This window comes from Malurus melanocephalus, unplaced genomic scaffold (assembly GCF_030028575.1).
Source record: "Malurus melanocephalus ecotype Western Australia unplaced genomic scaffold, MMel_1.1 scaffold_883, whole genome shotgun sequence".
Taxonomy (NCBI): Eukaryota; Metazoa; Chordata; class Aves; order Passeriformes; family Maluridae; genus Malurus; species Malurus melanocephalus.
In genome coordinates, this window is record NW_026624115.1 from 23,934 (window position 1) to 43,806 (window position 19,873).

The 19,873-nt window shown below is 41.7% G+C and overlaps 1 protein-coding gene across 1 annotated transcript in view; it reads left to right on the forward strand.

The window, feature by feature from the left end:
* PROSER2 (proline and serine rich 2) overlaps positions 1 to 18,969 on the forward strand; it is a 24,845-nt gene extending 5,876 nt beyond the window's left edge. The window contains exons 2-4 of the mRNA XM_057385862.1: positions 3,479 to 3,694; positions 13,543 to 13,795; positions 14,659 to 18,969. Of these exons, the coding sequence (XP_057241845.1) occupies positions 3,515 to 3,694; positions 13,543 to 13,795; positions 14,659 to 15,650 (1,425 nt within the window). The 5' untranslated portion in view covers positions 3,479 to 3,514 and the 3' untranslated portion in view covers positions 15,651 to 18,969. The remainder of the gene's footprint in view (positions 1 to 3,478; positions 3,695 to 13,542; positions 13,796 to 14,658) is intronic.
* Positions 18,970 to 19,873: the final 904 nt, after the last annotated feature.

Sequence of the window (19,873 nt, forward strand, 5' to 3'; positions counted from 1 at the left end):
AAAACATGCATGATATGTGACTTGTTTTAAATATCTCATGAAGGCTATCTCTAGTGCAACCAAGAAATTATCACTTTAGCTGATAGAATCACATCTGCCCTAAGACKCTTTTCAGGTTTAATATCTGGGATCCTCTCTCCAAATAGTGCTGCTCCTGTCACACTTYTGCACTCCTGTGTCATGGTCTGATATTTTTTTTATTATTAATCCCTAATGGTACAGGCACACATTTCTTAAACCAAGCTAAAAAAAAMCCCACTACAATGACTGAACAACAAATCCCATCGAGAGCAACTTTCATATTTAATGCATCTCTGAAGGTCAGGACGAACAGCTGCTTGTYGTCCTGCTGTTCCTGCTCTCTCTGAGCAAGGTTACTTTATTTTTGAACCCTGCTTGTTACCTTGGCAATCCTACTGAAAGGGACAGTGGGGTCTGGAAATTCATCAGATTCTTRTCTATTTCTGTCTTAAATCTATAAAGTGTGTCGCTTAATAGAGATGACATTAAAAGGGTGAAGGGACTTTAGTGTTAGCCATGGTTAGGAGGGGAATTTGTCTGTAATACCTGCTGTATGTATTGCAGCAGTGCCAGRCAGCTTCAGCTGTAACTGCTCTAGACACCATACAAAGGTGTAGGAGTTTCCCAAAGCATGAAAACACAGCAAAGGAGAGAAGAAATACTGTAAATTAATGGATTAGGATTTTACTGACATGTASCCTTGATGTGTTAAAGATGGTGTAGAAGATTGAAGGGAAAAAAAAATCTTACCTCACACCCTTCCTGCAGGCTCACAGGCTATGGCACAGCTCCCAAGCTTTTCTGAAATGACTAAAACTCAGGAAGAAGCCACAGCTTCCAACACAAAAGTTGTAATGCTTGATACTGGCACTTGTGTGGGTGGCTCTCTGAACCAGTTGTGTTCACTGCCTTTAGTCATTGTTCAGGAGCTTTATGAAACATCTGAACTGGAGCTCCAGAATGAGTAATGAGAGCTTGCTGGGAGCAGAATTATCTGYTGTTATTTAGAATTTGTGGCTTTAATATTTATTGCTACTGAATCTGGATGTTCCTGCTGTCCTGAATGCAGATAGCTCACCATGAAACTCAGTCTTGGTTATATTAAGGTATTGCCATTGGACAAAGCAGAACAATACTCTTAAATATTTCTCCCTCAAAATTTGGGCCTCTTGGGTGGTTTCTTGGTAACTTGGATTAGTATCTTCACTTGGTTWGTCTTTAAATCTGGGTCTTATTTATGATATCTGTTGTAATCTGCAGCTATGACCTCCCGTAATATAGTCCACAAAATGTTCATAGTTCTGAATGTAATTATAAAAATCTTGTCGTTGTCTATAGCATCACTGAAGGACTGAACAAACATGGTGTGTTCAGTTTATATTGGGACCACCTGGATAAAAATTTCATGCTGCAGCCTAAAAGTGCTGWTGAGAAATAATATTTACCTTCTGTTGGATGTCAGTAGGGGTACTCACCTCTTGCTAGTCCTTTTTTTTCCATCTGAACGTTGCCTTGACAGTCATAGGATSAAATCTGAAGTCAGTGGGAGTTTTCAAGATTTTATCTGATAGTCTTGCCTTCCAAAAATTATATATGTTTTTTTGTGTGCTTGTTCATATGTAGGATTTCAGAGATTTTTTACTGATAATGTTGGCTTCTAAAAATTGCATCTATYTTCTTGTGTGGGTGTGTTTGTGTGTGGCTTTTCAGCACCAAAGGGTTTGTTGTAGATGGAGCTGCTTTTGCAGGATATGGTCCATGCTTGGGCTGTTCTTTTCCTGTTTAGCTTTCTGCAGCACTCAGAAGTACAGCAGCTGCCTCAGTGYTCCTGTGTCTGTCTGTCCTATGAGTCTGAAAACCAGGACCATGAGTATGTTTCTATCTCTGTGGCATCACTTAAAGCCCATTATCCTGAGGATGCATTATATCACTTACAGCTAAAGCTATTAATAGAAAAAAGGAAGAAATTTTTTTGTGTTAAAGCAAGGCTAAATCTTGATCGTTAGACCTAATGTTCATAAGAAGAGCTATGAGATGTTTTTGTTGTGGCAGCCCAGTGCTCTGGATTGTGGATGTGCTTCCAACACTTGCTGGACTGCAGCCTAGCTACATTGTGTGGGAGCTTTCCCACAGGACACGTTGGTGCTGCGGCACAGGCGACGCACCTCTGGTAATGTCATAGCCCTCTCCTGGGAGGAGAGATSAGCGGGATGGAATTGTTGCTCAGTATTGGCAGATGTTATCTCACTGCTATGAAACACTAATCAGCTTACCAGAAGGCTCTGGTTTCTCAGCCCTCAGCCCACAGCCGTGGGGAGCAAGGAGAAGTAATCCGATTGAATTGGAAATGCAGCCTTGACTTTGCTTCTCGTGTCGCCTCTTGAACCATAATAAAGGGAGAAGCACTTGGGAAGCAGGGCCATCTCATTAATTTGTGCAGAGTCAGGGGAATGGTGTCCAGTTCCCAGCTGGCTGCGTATAAGGTGGTGCCTCAAACCAGCTGTTTTGAGGAATGTGTCACTGCTGTTCACGGGTCACGGGCAGGGTGCGTGAAAAGATGGATTATTAGCAAACAAGGCAATTTCTCATTGCAAAGGGTGGTTTAATGTATTGGAGCGAGAAATTAACTAGGTTCTCCTTTTTGCCTACCCTCTCTTCATGCTGTTAATGCACTAAGATGACTTTTGTGTTTGTGTCCTTGAGAATAAAGAAAAAGTTCTGCCAGAGTGTTTTGGRAGATGACAACAATTCAGAGAGATTTTACAGAACTGGGCATTGGGAAAGCTTAAAAAACTCGTGGCTTTTTCTCCAGTGAGTGCTGGTGCATATGTCTGTTTCAGTAAGTGTCTTCCAAATGTACAAGTACTGTTTCTTCATGGCTGAGTGAAATAAAAGKACTTGAAGCTTTCAAATGCAATTTGTAATGCGCTGGTGCAAAAATGGCACCAAGTGCTGCTCATGGATCTTTCACCAGAAGCAGGTGGCATACAGCTGCATCAGTTACATGAGTTAACTGCAGCAGTGTTAGGAAATGCACAGGGTTCTGTTTCCCTCTGTGATCCCATAAACAGAATTCTTGTTTAAAACMAAATAAAGGTACTTGAGCTGGGCCAGTTGGTATTTCAGCTAGTGAGTGGGATTTTATTACTGTTAGTGACTTGTCATAATGGAAAACACAAACRGAATCAAGGGTCCTTGCTTCTAACTGTCTGTAGACATCTGGTTTGGAAKCATGAGAGATGGGGTACAGAACCTTTCTATGTTGGATTTTTAGTCAYCTTTTTGAATAAAACCAGTTTTTTAGAACACATCTGTAAAGCAATAGATGTGTTCCAGGACATAAAGATATGCCCTTTATTAACTTGTGTGGGATCTTTTTTTGCCATTTATTTTCCATTCCTTTTCAARTGTTTTAACAAGCAGATTTAACCATACCTCATTGTTCTCTGTTTTCCAGACATGAATAAAGCGAGCAGCCCCACGTAACACGCTGATGGCATTCTGTGTTGCATCGGGATCAGCAAGTCAAGAAAGTGTGATGCCTAGGAATCTCCTGCCAGATTCTCCTGAAATGGCATCTGAAATCTCTCCAGAGCACATGCATGGGAGCATGGAGAGGGCTGGCAGTGTGGAGAMTCGTGGCAGCCAAGCTAGGTGCAGAAATCTTGCCTTGGTAAGTGTTTAATGAGCCTTGTGCTTAGTGATACAGATTACTTTAATAGCTCTGTCCACATCATGCGATTTTTGTTTTATTAAGATTGATTTTTGCCATTTTTAATCCTAAGTGGTTGCTGGTGTTGTCTCATTTGTTAAACTCCAAGGCCAAAAATAGCTTCTCTGCTTTGGTACAACAGCTTGTTATTCTGGTCTGATTGTCTCTGAGAACTTGGAAAGTGCTTCTCTCCAGCCCTTCCTCCCAGAGAATCAGGAATGTCAGTAAGGGCTGCTCTGCCCTTGCTTTTTTAAATAGCTCATAAGGAATTTAAGACTAGTGGTTGCTTTTTTTGCTTAATCTCTTTGTTGACACTCMTGGATAAAGGTCTCAGCTTATTCCACCTTAATTAGATGAGTAACAAATACATCACCATAAACAAAGCCATCCCCACATTTGTGAGTATGAGTGTGTGGCCATTTAAATCGTGAGTGAGTAACTGAGGGAGTAGGATGCACTGCTGCATTTTTCCCAATTAGCAGGGTGAATCAGGCAATGAACTCAGCAGTATGCCTTGGCTTTGTACTGTGACAGGCTAAGCCTAGAAAGAGGTATAGCTCCTTCCATATTTCTTTTATCACCACAACCATTTGAAAAGCGTTCARTTTTATTGAGGAAAGAGCACTCTGGTAAACATGCTTGCCCTAAGTGAAAATCTAAATGTGTCTTGCCTTAAACATGGAATTAGGCTTTCTGTCTCTTTCCTTCTGCCCACCCTGATAGTCTACTTTTAATGTGGTTGTTTTTTGTGAAAGTGTAAATGGCAAAACCTGTCTTTTCTGTACACCTCAGATACACTCAAGGTTTTGAACTGCTTTGTGAGCTTTCTGTCACCTGGAGGCAAATCTAAAGCTGTTCTTTTTTTTTTTTTTTCTTTGTTTCTACTGAAAATACTTACTGTTAATATGATGCTGTATCCTTCAGCTTGTGTTGTTAGTTAAAACACAAAACAAGTATTACAAAATTTAGTTCCTTAACTGTTTCTGATCTGTTCAAAAAAATGTTGTGAAGGATTGGGGTGGGAAAGGTTAAACACACCATTTGGGCTTAGGATGTTACTGTATGTTGTTTATTTTATGAAAACTGGTTGAATTTTAGAGAATTACCGAGGAAKTATCACTTTGCTAGAGAATTACAACTTTATTTTACACAGAAYTGCAAGTTAATTTTGCTCATTACTCTACCAGTTTCCCAGGTTATGACAGCAGTAGTCAATCATGTTTCCTTGGGTTTTATTCTTCACTGCAGAAGCAGGCACAAGACTAGACATTTGAAATAATCAGCAYTGAATAACAAAGCTATGTATAAATCAGCCTTTGTACAGTCTCATCCTGGGTCTGCTGTGTCAGAAAATGATGAAGATTTCCTTGGTCCAACTTGATCCTGCCATGTGATAACCCGTATGATGATGCATCAGCTAGAATTGGAATCCCTTCCTATGCTGTAATGCAGTAATTTATAGATAGAGTCAAAGTTGGCTGCACGATTTGGCAATTCCCATCAGACCTGTGAATTAGCACAAGTTTACAGAGCCTTTAGTTTGTTCTTGTTTGAGTTTGTTCATGAAGAGAGTGAAGTGTGTACCCACGAGTTTAATTGTGGTGTCACAGATCCCCTTCCATGGTTGTTCTTCCAGCAGTGTAGTAGGTGGCATGTCCAATAAAGCTGACAACTTGCCTTTTGTGTGGAGTAACAGGCTGGGCAGGGAAAACTCTTCTCAATACAGGCATAATTTCAATTTCCAAATTTGAGAAGGGGTTAAACTGAACATGAAGGAAATTGTGCCTTTTCTGCCTAATTGCTGGAACATGCTCCTAGATACATTATCTTCTTGCTTCAGTAGTTTTATAATAAAAGTTCACAAGATGCAGAAGCTTTGATGGCTGATTGAGGAAAAAGGAATAGGCAACTTCATGTAGGCAAAGAATTTCTTATTATGCTAAGTCTGAGAAAGGAAGGGATGTATTTTCAGGCCCACTGGACCTTCATAGCCCTGAAACGGAAGCAACTAAAGACTTAACTGCCTCTTCATTTATCACTTCCCTGGGTGTCACCTAGAGACATGGCAAGGAAGATCAGGTTGGCTTTGATTTTTGGGGGAGTTTTGTAATGACCTTACAAAAGAATAAAGTGTAACAGTGCTTCTTATGACAGGCCTGTGCTGCTGCAAGTTTCTTCCTACTCGATTGTAAAAAACCAGGCTCTTAAGCTTCTCAGTGTCAAACTGCATTAGTCACTAAATATAACCTTTGTATTGCATCTGTGGAATTCAAACAAACCCAGGGATGTGATAATGGGGACAAACACTTGGACTTGCTTTAGCCTTCGCTGACTGCTCAGAGCTGGTTTGGCTGACTCCTGGCTGGCCCTGCATCCTGTGTGTGCTGGCATCACTTGCTGGGGAACTGGTTGTCAGTTTAGGAATGACCAGGAGATGGATATCAATTGCCACATGCTAAAAAGGTCTTAAAATTCTGTATGTGGGATTTTTCCAGTCAGCTGTTGTCTCTTCAGTTTAATTTTGCCAGATTCCTCAGCTTCTTTTACCTACACAATGATGCTTTCAGTTAATCTTTGACAACTACAGGCCTCCAAGCCAATTTTTTTTTTTTAAATGGAAAGCAAGGTGCTGCCTTGATTTTAGGAGAATTTCCAGAGAAATGAAAGATGTTTGGGTCTGGATTTATTCTGCTAAATCTATTACAGCAGGTTGAGTTCAGATGGGAGGAATGTATGCCTTGCTATCTTCATCTCACACCAATATTTGTAATCATAAAAGCATGGACATCAATTTGCATGTGTATTTTGGTTTCTTTTTAACAAAGAGGGTATCCWTACATCTGCTTGAAAGAAGTGTATTTTCTTGATGCATGGAATCAGTTGCACTCATCCAAGAGTGAGGGCAAAGAAAAACACTCTGTTCTTGGCAATTCTAGCTTCCAAAACCCAGTTTGGAATGACACTCCCAGACATGTGGTATAACAATTAACTTGCCATGAAATAGAGTTGCAGTAATTTAAGGATACTTAATTTGAAGATAAAACTAGGTCTTGGGGGTTTTTTTAAGCAATTTGTCTTGTTCCATTGACTGAATAGGCACAGCTATTGGCTTCTTAAAGCCAATCCTTCTCTTTCAGTGCTTCCCTCTGGTAATTGGCCTGGGTATCTATTCTCAGCCATGAGTAACTGCTTTAGTTTCTCAGTGTGAATAATGTGCTAGGACAATAATGTTACCTGTGGAAACCATGGCAGAGGTGCTGGTTGTACCTGAAGTGAGCTSTGCTAATTGGAACTGCACTAAAAATAAGCTCTGTCAGTGCCTTGGATCTGTTGCTGCAACTTCAGAACTTTACCTTCTATATTGGAACATGTCTTACTGAGTGATGGCTTTGAGGGATAGTGAGTTCTTCTTATTTTTGGTGGATCACACTGTGTTTTTATTTTATTTTTTCCCTTTGGATCAGACAGATCCTTGGTTAATGCCACAGTTAACCACCATTCTTTTTGGGGCAGTGGTGACCTCTAGAATTTGTTCAAGTGACTATTGCATTTGATCACTAATCAAATGGCTTAAATTGGGAGAGGCCATGACTCTAAAAGGTATTTTTCTTATTCTGATTGTTATTTCTTCAAACAAGCTTCCTCTCTGGCTCTAACAAGACTTGATAGCCAGTCACTGAAGATGATTTGTCACTCCTGGGTCCCTTGTACAGTACAGATGACATTTTGAGCATTGGTTACAAAGACATGAAGAGCAAGCATCCTGTGAATAGTCTGAGCTGGTTCAGTGTTTTGTTTCACACAGACATTTAACTCAGGGATGACATGGTTGTTTTGTAGTTATGGTGTCTCTCGTAGCCTAAAAATGCATTGTTATAATCCTTTTCCTTTTTCGGGTCAATACAGATAATTCAGATGCAACAGACCTGGCATTCTAAGTGCACCATGTTAGTATTCCTTTACCCCAACCCCTCTGAAGAGGAATCTGAAGAGAATATGCTGGGAATCCAGTGTGGATTTAGGGGTCCTGGAAAAGGACAGATTATGTGTTTGTTAGCCCACTGCCAACACTTTTCTTCACAATTCGAGTGTGTCTTACGATACTGAGCTGCACTTCAGGTACATTCAAGGGAAAGTCATGAGAAAGATGCCTTTTGTAAAATCAGTGTGGTTTTTCCCCTTGACACTGATACTCTACAGGCTTTACTGTACTGTAYACAAGACCTTTCACTGTGTGCAAGGGCTCTGCCAAATAGCAATACACAAAAAATCAGAAGAATTTTTGACTGTTTGCTTTGTATGGATACAGCTGCCTTGGGGAAGGTGGAAGCCGTTCCTGAAAGGGTGTGGAGAGAGCTATGCTGTGCTTCATCCACTTTAAACTGATTTTAGTATGACCTGGAAGCAGTATGCCTTGTAAAAATAAGACCCTGACTCCTAGCAAGGAATGATCTTGCTCTAAAATGTCCTGGTGAGAATACAGATCCTGAAGGCACTTTGGGCTCTGCACAAACTGCATCATTCTGCTTCAAAGCAGGATCTGCTAGACAGAGATCATTCCAGCAGGGTGCAAGTCTGCTCTCTAAACTGGTAGGCATTCCTGAGCTTCCAGAGTGTTTTCTTTGTATACTTCAGTACTTTCCACAGAATGCTTGCATTAGTWTTTCTGTAATGTGAAAGCCATAAAAAGGGAAAAACTTCTCCTACTCTCACCTTCAGTGCATGTAGAGAAGATGTCTGATTATATGTGTGGCCAACTTTTTATATATTAAAATACACACAGAGCTGCATCTGCCCACCACCCATTCATTTTCCCCCGTTTTAAATATGATGTGCTCCATTATTTGGACCTTCCTGTGCAGCTAAACTCACAGCATTCTGTGCTTTGTTCTGGAYCCTGTCCAGCTTGGCTGCATCCTTTCCAAAGTCCAGCAACTCAATCTGAACTCTGTGTTCCAAATGAGGATGTGCTGTCATGTCATCACCCTGGTTAATGTGTCTTTAGAATGAGATCTGAATCCCTAAACAACTGATTTTTTTCCCTTTTTATGGCACTTAAACTGACAGACTCACAGATTACATGGTACCTCATAGGAACTTCATCTCAGCATTATTTTTTTTGTTCATCTGTGAGTGCATTTTGGAGGCCATGGCATAAAGGCTTCAAATCAAGTTATACGACACTTTGCATGCACTTATTGGACAAGTCCATAACCATCTCATGAGAAATGAGCTTGGTGTAAAATTATTTGATTTTTTGGTGGAAATTATTTAGTGGCTTTTTGCCTGAAATGTCTCCCAATTTTTCTCAATGTTGTTYTAGCACAATTTCTTTTTTCCTTAATTTCTATAAACTAATCAGCCTAACTTTGTTTATCAAAGAGATGTCTTCAGAGTTTATGTAGATATTCAGCTTGCTTTCTTTAAAAGCAGGTTAGGAGTAATTTAGTCAGTTTGTGACTTTAGCTCATCTAGTTTATCTTTAAGTACTTATAGATAATTTGTTTCCTCACTTAGGACCTATTGATTATATGCTTTGCTACCTATTACGAAGCACATGGGTACAATTATGCTCATAAACTGAAGAAAACAATGTTCAGTATTATAGTCTTTTTCACCAAATGAAATGGTATTATCAAAACCATCAGATAGTGGGTTGTAGAGGAAGCACTTTTTGACACAGCACACAATTACKCTCTGGAACTCCCTGCCACAGAATGCTGTGAATGCCAATGATTTCCATGGCTCAAACAATACCACGGATTCATGCTAGAAAAGCTCATTAAGGGCTATTAAATACACAGATGCAGATGCATCTGGGRAGTCCTTAAGCTGTGTATTGCTGGAAACTGGAAGGATTTAGGGGAGAMAAATATATATCCATCCTTTATACAGCAACAACCCCCACCTCTGTCCCTTGTCCTGTGTGTTCATAGTTGGTGAAGGCTGCTGAGCTAAATGGGCTTTTTGGTCTGACCCTGTATAATAGTTCATTTTCTTAGCTGTAATTCACTTGCTTCAGTAACACAGCAGTACAAGCCATTCTGTTTCCCTTTTCTGTAAATCTGGTCTGAGGTACTTGACTTCTTCTTCTGTGCTAAAGCTTTTATACYAGGTCTGATACAGTTCCTGCATGCAAGGCTTTCCTTTTCACCCCTTCTACTAAGTTGAGCTGCCTTKTTATTAACAGACTGTAGCCCAAGTGGTGCTACATTGGCCTTTWTACTACATATTAGAATAGTTTGCTCCCTTCATGGTTCTTTTGAGTAGCATCCAGTCACCTCTCTCCCATGGAATTGTGCCTATTAATTCTTCAGTGTGATTGATAAATCAGTTGAATCTGGTGGTATTTTCTGGTGGTTGAATTCTCCTGGTATTTTGCTAATTGAGGTTTGGTTACTTAGAAGTTTTTAGGGTTTTTTTTGGTTTTTTTTTTTTTTTTTTTTAAATACTGCAGATGTCTTGGGATTTCCTGTGCTGTGCTGTTCTGTTCTGTCAAAAGTGTGTTGGTCTTAAGATTTTAGATTTGGATGTGATGTTCAGAATTTCTTCACATGTATATGAAAAATTGTGGGCCTTTGGRTATTAAGTCATTGTCTTGAACAGGTAGGAAAGAAATCAAGGAGTCTTTTCTATGAAACAGATTCTATTCTTCTTTTCTTGCTCTTATTTTTTTCCTCTTTTTTTTTTACCAAACACTGTTACAACAGACTCTTTCCTGTTTGGCATAAGCAGGAAATATTTGGCTGCGCAGAGATCTAAAATATTAATGCCAGCTGAGTATACTTAGCTATTTCAGCTCTGTGCATCCCAATTTTTTTTCTGTCCAAGCAGTATTTTTAGTCATCCTAATTTAATTTAATTTTAAACTGAGACACAATTTTCAGGTTTCAAATTCAGGCTGTCTTTTGACAGTTTTAAAGTCTGTTGTATTAGGGGTATGTGAGATTTAGTTTTGGGAGGTGTGTTTGTGTATCAAGAGTGGAGAGTAGATGGAAAATATGAGGTGAATAACTCAAGTAGCTGAAAAGACTTTTCTTTGACTATTAAAAAACCCAGATTCATCAAGAAGGAGGCCTGGAAAACCAGCCTGGAAAGAATATGAACTATTCCAGTACTTGGAATATATGGAAAATGAACTAATTGCAAATAGACTTGGTAACCTTAGTTAAAACTGGCACCTGTTAGGTTACAAAAATTCCTCCCATCTTTCTGAATGTTTTACTATAATACAAGTAATACGTGTGGGAATAAAGCAAGTCACTACTTGCTTTACATCTCTGAGCTTCTTTGGTTTGACCAGCCTGAGTAGGTTTTTTTTTTTTCCGTTGTGATTGTGTGTCTAAAATGGGATTGTTTCCTTGGCTGGCAAACTGAAACATGCCTTGCCTGAGGGAGTTTCTATCCAGACTGGATGCCTTGCATCTCAGCACAGTGCCCTGACCTAACACTGTTGGTTTTGGCTTTGGTTTTTTTTCTGATGAAATGTGACATTGATCATCTTGAAGGGAAACTGCATGAGGAAACAAATCGAAGTGCTGACAGAGATGAGGTTGGCCTTTCACATCTTGGTATGCTATTTATTACAAATGTGTTTACAAWGGGATAGTTTCTCAATTCAGATCCTTCACCTAAAGGAATGCTGCTCATTTCAACAAGATCCATGAGGGGTGGTTAAATCGGGCAAAGCTCTCCTGCAAATCTCCCCTGGCATGGAAAAGTGCTCAGTCTTACAGCAAAGAAGAGGATGGAAGGAAGTGCTTCTGGAAGTCTTTGCTTCCTTGCTTTATTCTTTGCTCAGCCCTTGATCAAACAAGTTAAGCTYATGTGGGAGCAGTTTTCTTAGGTGCACTGTGTGATACACTAATTCCTGTACCACACTCTGGATTTGCTGCCACTATGAACTTGTTAAACACAACCCTCTCTTCTTTCCCTTTGCCTGTGTGAGTCTGGCTCTTGCAATGAGCTCACCCTCAACAAAAGGTTCTTGGACTCCTGTTCAGCTCCAGCTCAGGGCTACCTAACAAGGGCTCTTTTCCTGTCATTCTCTCGCCTACTAGACATAGCAGCCCTATGAGTATTTGGGTGGGGAAGGAAGGAGATTGCAACATCCATTAAGGGAAGAAGAAAAAAAAAAAAAAACCAACAACCAAAAAACAAAAAAGGCTTGTCTGTCTCTTGCTTTTCAAGTGCAGCTGTAAAACTTTCCTTGGCCTTTGAAAACTGACGTGGTGRGTGCGAGCTGTGGAATACGTCAGCCTTTGAAGTTCATCTTTAAAACAGGCAATGGAAATGGTGTCCAAATTTTAGCTTTTGTAGCAGTTTTGCTGCAAGCTGGAATAAGTTACTTACTCTGACAGTACTCTATGGATAGTAAGACTAAGTTAGAAATACCCGCACCGCTCTATATCTTTCCCACCCACCAAATGTTCTATTGGCTACACAGGAGAAGGCAGCTAAGAGCACTAAAGCATTTATTTTCTCATCTGTAACCTTGAGTGCTTGGAGACCAACTGCCACTGGGTACAATGCAGCACATTATATTTCTTAATCTACAGGCATTACTTTCCTACAGAGCTACGTTGTTCTTATTTTTAATGCTGAGATGGGGATAAAAGCTCTGTTTGTGCAAGGAGTTAACAGGTAGAGCTGCACACAGGTTTTTTTAGTCTAATCTAATGTAAGATGATCTGAACAGGCACGRTGAGTTTGAAGCAAGTTGTGCTGCCCTAGCAAGAATGTGGCTGCCTACCTCTTGGATATTTGTAGTGCATACCTTTATGTATTTACCTAAATCCTCCCAGCCCTCCAATGACAAGTGGCCTTTTTACCCTGTCTGCACGTGCAATGAGGTGTCCTTCTTGCTTCTTGTTGAGTTACTGACAGCAAAGTTTCCTGTAMACAATTGGCAGGGGAGAAATTCAATCCAGAAAAGGGAAAACCTCACTTGCTTTTAAAAATATATACTTACTTTCCAGAACTTACACAGCTCTCTTGGGAAATGTCTTTCCAGTATCCATTGTCTTAATGTAGTGCCTTTCTTAATAATTCTGTGTCATATCGAAGCTTCTGGAAAGGTGTTTCCCAGAGTGGAGGGAAAAGAGTTAGTACATTGCTGCTCAGCTGTTCCTAGTGATAATGTGTTAATCAAGTTAATCAAGAGCAGTGACTCAGAGAAAATGAAGATTGGATAATCCAAGTGATTATTTATCACTTCTGTGGTCTACAGGATTGTTTCCTGCTGAAGAAAATAGCCTAAGGCACTATAYTGCTAGGGAACACATCTTCATATTTATTCTTGGGTTTTCCTTTCTGTAACACAAAGGTAAAATACTTAGAAACCCTCTCTCTTCTTACTATTTTGTGATCTAACAACTAACACTGGATCATAGTTTGTAGTGACAGAGATGCTTCTCAGATCCAGCTTTGCTGCTAGAAGGCAAGTTACCCTTTGGACTAGAGCAAAAAAKGGAATCAGCCCATTTCTGGGACTGTCCTGAGTGTGCTCTTCCCCTCCCCTGTTGCTCCCCAAGCCTTGTCCCTAAAGAAGCCAGGTGTGTGGGGCGATTGCAAAGGCACAGGTGTGTGGGGCAAATTTTTTTTTTTTTTTTTTTTCCCAGTTGCTTTTATGATCTTTTAGTAATTTGGTGTGTCCCATTCAAATGTCTTGTCTTCTAAACTAAGGATCTTTAAAGGGCATAATGCCAGTTGCTGCTGTTTTGGTTTTTTTTAATCCTCTTGCATTGTAGTGTCTGAATGTCTCTTTGGGAAGGTGTTAATCTTTCTGGTTTTTTTCCTTTTCCCCCCAGGATGATGAAAGTTTGAAATACTTAACTCATGAAGAACAGGATGTTCTCATGTTCTTTGAGGAAACCATAGATGCCTTAGAAGATGACTTGGAAGAGATGGCCCTACGTGACAGTGGCATCCACTGTCAGTCCCCAAGGTCAACAGAAGAAAACGTGTCCAGTCATTCAGAGACTGAAGATATCATTGACTTAGTGCAGTCAACACCTGAGAGCAGTGACCATGAAGGGCCTCCCAGCAGAGATGCAGAACCAGGTAGTTGTGTTTCTTGCAAGTGTGGCTTTTCCCTTTGATGTAGCTCTGACCTAATCCAGTTCTCATCGGAAACAGCTAAAGAAATTCTGTGCCTTCCTTACTACCTCAAGATGCATGTGTTACACATCAGGAACTTGAAGGACTGTGATTTTAATTTGCCTTGGGGTTTTTGAAAGTCTTGCTGTTACTGTAACTTTTTTTCCTAATTTTTCCTTTTCCCTCATGGGGGTCACGCATCTGATGAAGCTGTAGGTCTGCTATCTCAGTCCTCTAGCTGAAGACTGAGTTGTCATTGTTATGCACAGTCATTGCAACAAGGCAGACAGTATTCACCAACCTATTCATGCTCTGCTTTTCTCTAAGACTTAAGATTTTCTGCAAGAGTTTTAAGATAGYAGATTGTTTTCAGTGTTACTTTGTGTGGGACTGAAAGGCACACGATCCTATCAGTCAATTTGTGACAAGATAGCATATTGCATGTTGTTTTTGTCACCCTRTAGAGTGTGTTCTGTGTTTGGAGAATGAATCTATCAGCTAGTACACACAGTGGGATGTTATGTGTCCTCTCCTGGCTGTTTTAAAAAATAAGTACTGCAAAACTCTTATGAAAGAGCAGCCATTGAATTACAGTGAAGCAACACGCAGACTGTCAGTGAGAGGCAGGCAGAGGGCTGTGATAGTGACACATTGTGAACGTGGTGATTTGAACTATAGGATTGCCCATGAGATGCCATTGCTGCCAGTTCAGTTACAGTTTCTTCTGGCTGTGTGGGCTGAGGTTGAGTTGGAAAGGTAGGGACAGGGAAGGAATGTTTCTGCTTTGTGTGAAGAGTTCATGACGTCTCTGCTGCTTTGCCTTTTAGTGGTGGATGCCCCCGAGAGAGCCGAGAGCCCGCAGCCAGCKGTACCTGCTGACCTTCCCCCACACCCCCCTGCACCACCACCAGCGGTGTCTGAGACACTTCCTCTTCCTCCTCCACCCCCTCCTCCAGTGCAGCATCCCAAGTTGCTCCGTTCCATCCCCACTCCTCTCATCGTGGCCCAGAAGATCTTGGAGCAGCAGGCAGAGAGCCGAGCACGCTTCCCTGGCGCCCTCAAGGAAGGGAATTCYGACAGGAAGAAAGCCCCGGTAGCCAACGGTGATTATTCCGCAGCACCCAAGCACCCTCCTGCCCCCGCCCCCAAACTGCACCGGTTCCCCAGCAACATCAACATAACAAATGTCAGTGGCAAGGAATTCAGCGAGACCATTTCCAAAGCAGCGGTTAACGTCCAGGAGCGGCGGGCTCAGGTGCTGGCCAACATCAATGGGGGAGCTCTTCTGGCAGCTGAACTGGAGGAGAAGCTGCACAAAAAYGATTTCTTGTCACGTAACAGAAGTTCTTCCTTACGGGATCTCTCCTCTGAGCAAACACGYTACGAAGCCCTGACAAAACTTGGCCTGGTTAAGGGAAAGCCAGCTCAGGACCAAGTGGACCATGCCCCAAGCACTCAGCAGCCTGATGTGCAGCCCAAGCAGGCAGACGCTGTTACCAATGGATATCAAAACATCCATGAGATTTTAAAAAGCGAGCCCAGCCCTTTCCTTCCTATGGGCAAAACTGTAACAATCAAACCAGAGGTGGCTCTTGCCGCTAACAGAGTCAGCAGCGCACAGCAGAACGCAGAAAAAAGTTGTAATGATTATAAACAACCTGGTGTAAGCTTGGACATGAGGAGGAGGTCAGGTTCRCTGCCCAGACCTTCAGGATTTCGATCCCAAGGGATAACAGTGAAGTTTTCCGGCCGTGGCTCAACTGAAGAAGCCAGGAGAGAGGCACTCCGGAAACTGGGACTACTGAAAGAGACTGCATAACTGGGATGGGAGTGTTGTGTCAGTGGGGGAAAGTCATAGCATGGTTGTGTGCTAGAACAGTCCCAGCAGGATTGGGATCAAGTACATTGGAAGAAAAACGGGAAAGTTCTCTGCTTTAGGCAAGCCAGGGAGGTGTATTAGACACTGTGGAATGGCCACTTGTGTTTATCCCACGAGGACTGGCACCACGTAGGGTCATGTACAGCAGAGAGTTTTGGCTCTCCTTCCTACAGAGATACTCATCTGTTGCTCTCTGTGACTAAGGAATYTTATTTAATTAATGCTGGACTGTAGCAGGCAGCATCTCGTTAATGAAGTGTACAGTGCAGTATTGTTGTACATAGCAAAATGAATGGCAAATCTTCCTTTTGCTCTTTCTGAAGCCAAAASCAAGAGCTCCATCTGTCCTGCCCATGTGTCTGTCTGTCTGTCCGTGGGAGCTCAAGATAATGTCACAGCTGAAATTTCTGACAGTGTGACGCCCTTCTGTAAGTTTTTGTTGTCTGTGTTCTCTGGCTTGGCTTCATTCCCTGCCAGTGGTGGAGTCTTCTGCTCCCTCACTCTGTTCTTGACTCACAACTGTGCACAAGGGTGGCTTCTGCTTTGGCCTTCTCCTGGACAGAGCAGCCCAAGCTTTGAACAGGTGACTGCCTCACTCTSCTGCTGCTCCTGAAGTGTGTGTCCCCTCTCCTCCCAGCCACCTGCTTCTTGGTCACACCTGAGCACCCCCCCCGTGTCCAGGGAAAGGCACCAGGAAAGCCTCAAGGATATGCACCATGCACCGGATTTCTGACAGCCAAAGAGTSTCCTGACAATCTGTGACCCCAACTGCTCTGTCCCAGTGATCTCACAGCAGAGAAGCCATAGGAACAAGTTAACTTTGTACCAATAGCAAGACCCGTATGTCAAAGTCTTGTCTTTCGCGCTGGGGTTCCTGGGAAGGAACTGTTACTTTTTGAACAGTAGCTGTACTAGACAAATTATAAATTCTGTTATTTCTGAAACTGTCATTTGGTCTTCCTGTAGTTTCACAGCCCTACTAATCCTCTGTTCGAAGCCTTATTTGATTCTGCTCTGCCAATGCATAACAAAAGTTACAGCCAAAATTCYTGCAGGCTAAGTGGAGTTTCAGGAGAGCTGCATGTAAGAGCACATCATTCCTGAATGGTCCAAGTTGGTGGTACCTTGCCTTTGTTCAATAGACAAGCTGTTAAAGATGGTCCCAAAATATATTTTCCTGTTAGTATGATTTTTTTTTTAATATGGTAAAGCTGCCCTTCCACATTGAAACACTTTCCCTTTTTGTATTAGCTGAAAACATCAAAAATAGCCACTTTAAAATCAAATGCCAAACTGTCCTTTTTTTTGTTGTTATTCCTCCATGTTTGATTTCTCGGTGTTTTGGATTTTTTTTCTAAAGGGAAAAACTGACTTATTCTCTGCACTTTCTAAAGCCTCGACCAACCCACTCCTTCTCCCAAGCAGCTGAGCAATAAACCTTGGAGAAGAGGAGGGGTGGCTACAGCAGAAACCGACACACCCTTTGGCGAGGAGCTCTGACATAACTGTGATAAACAAGTTTGTAGTTCTTGTGATAAAGTATTTCAAACTTGCTGAGCTGCACTTGTAAACGAAGCTGTCGTGAAGGAAAACTTTTGTGTCATTCTCAACCTGCCTCATAAGTTAAGGGTTTTTTTGGTGGGTTTTTTTAAAATTATCTGCTTGCTGCTTAAATTTTTAATTGTGTTGTTACGGTGTCTGGCTGGTTCTGTTATGTAGTTATTCTTTTCAGCCTTTTCACTGSGTAAGTGATCATGTTCCTCATTGTGACAGGCTTGCTATACATAAGCAATCAGTAATTAAAATATGTGGCCATTCCTGGGCTGGCAGAGCACTTGGGCATGCMTAATCAAACGTGAGAGATGCTGCTGAAACAAAAAAGGCTGCTTGTGTGCTGCAAGCAAAGCACAGGCTTGTTCTGCTGCACTGAGTCTGTAGTCCTAAATCAAAAAGACAAGGGAGCACATGAAATACACCCAAGCACGTGCTGCAGTGCAGGCTGCAGTGGAGGCCGATATGTGGATGATGCATCATAATTTATTAACATAACCTGCTCAGTAAATGTAAATGTTTCATGACCTTTGTGCTTTTAAATCCTGATAAAGCAAATTCTTCATTATGAATGTGAAGTGCATATGAAGCAATTTCCATCTAATAATTTCTTGCCAGCTCCTCTTTGAGTTGTTTACAGCTGAGAGTCCACGCTAAACAACGAGGGGGAAAAACCCTGACACTTTTTCATTGAAATTCAGTCCAGTTCAATAACTGTGTAATGTCACCCTACTTTAAAAAAAAATCAAATTAGATGTTTAATATCTGAAGTTGCTCTATGCTGAATTAGCCGGATCATGTTCTTTCATCTTTTGTGCAGGGCTGTGTCCTCAGCTGGGGGAAGTGAGAGTTAGATCTTCATTAGGTAAAGCAGTTTCTGCCCAGGGAGGACTTGGAACGAGGTATTATTCATCGTGGCCCTTCATCATAGCTGATAAATTCTTCTCTGTGCCTAAAACCGTAGTCAGTAAAGCCATGTACTAAATGAAGTTAAGTCTAGCTGCTAATAACCTGTACATAAATTTAGCTCTATTTTGTGTATCTTGTTTTGTGTGTATATGTTGCTGTGATTTTACTTTCTTCCCCTTTGTGCTAGAAGCTACTGTCTTGCACAGATCCAATAAATCATCTATTAAACTAGAATAAACCCAATGAAATGATGGCTGAWGGGACGTGCCATTGTGTTCTTTGCTGCCCACTAGCATGACTCTTTCTTGAAGGTGGGAGGTGCCTTTTTGTAATGGCTAATATTGATTTAATAACCTTTCATTTTGCAACTGTGAATGTATGTGAGCCAGAGCCTAACCCTGTCATGCCAGCTGATGGAGGAGAGAAAAAACAAGTTGTGTCTGACAAGAGATGTGTGTTCTCACTGCTGGGCATCAGCAGCTGTGAGCAGGGTCCTTGCACGAATGAAATTCATCCTGAACAGTGTTTGAATTAGACAAAAGCCCCTCTCCCAATGTTTTGCAWTATTAAAATGACCTTTCCAAGAGGAATATTTTATATGTGAAAGAAGAATAACATCACTGTTTGCAAGGCTGTTCCCATTAGAGTTGTGGAAGTCTTCCCTGTTGCACAGGTCAAAGTTCCCTGTCAGAGAACATTCCTACCCATCCCTTCTGAGTGTGTACATCTGTGTTTGCTGCCTTTCTGTCTTCTGATAAAGAAAACCTTCTTAATTATTCAGGTGTTGCTGAACCTTTGTCCAAACATCATGTGTTATAAAAGAGGGAATAGAAATCACTCTAGAAAAAAGAAGTATTTYCCAGTTGCTTGAGCCACTTTTTCATCCCTGAGGCTGGCTCTGGTAGCCAAAAAGCATCAGCAGGTGCAGCAGCCTTGTCTCCAGGCTTCCCTGGGCTGCCTCAGGGCTCAGGTGCGTGTCTGAGCCAGGGCAGGGCAGGTGGCCTTTTGTAATTGTGTCCAGCTCCAGCCAGGAGCCAGAGGGAGAGAATTTAACTTTGGTCCATCTGCAGTGAAACTTAAAGGAGGTTCCAGTGCCTCACCCATGCTGGAGGTGAAGCCACTTTCAAGTGGCTGCAGCTTGGGGAAGAAGCTTTGATGTTTTGACTCTTGTTTTATATACATTCACACGGAACTTGGTTCCTCCCTATGGAATAGACAACTTCAGGAAGTGTTATCCTCAGAGGGATCAGGGAAGGCAGGAGGCTGAACCAAGGTGGTTTTAACCCAGCAACTTTTCGAAGGTTTTCAGTCCTGTTTGGGCCTGAGCAAAGAGTAACTCTGCTGAACAAGCTCCAAGTGTTGTGCAGCTRAACCCACCAAGGTAAAAATCCCAGCTCTTAGCTGGCTCCACCTGCTCTTGCTTTCAGATTAATTCCTGAATCCCATCGAGGCACAGTCTTCATTCACAATCTTCATCCCAACGCTGACTCCCAAACTATAAATATCTTTTCCTCTGAGGTAAGGAGGGTCCTTAGACTGGATGGAGCCAAACCCTCCCAAGGGAACACGCCCTTGTCTTGTGCRTTTTGTTTTTGTTTGGTYTTTTTTTTTTCCCCCAGAATCTTCCCATGTGAGGTGACTCCTCCCAAATGAGGAAATGCCTTCCCTGGAAAGTCCTCGTGCATCCCTGACTGCATCACTGA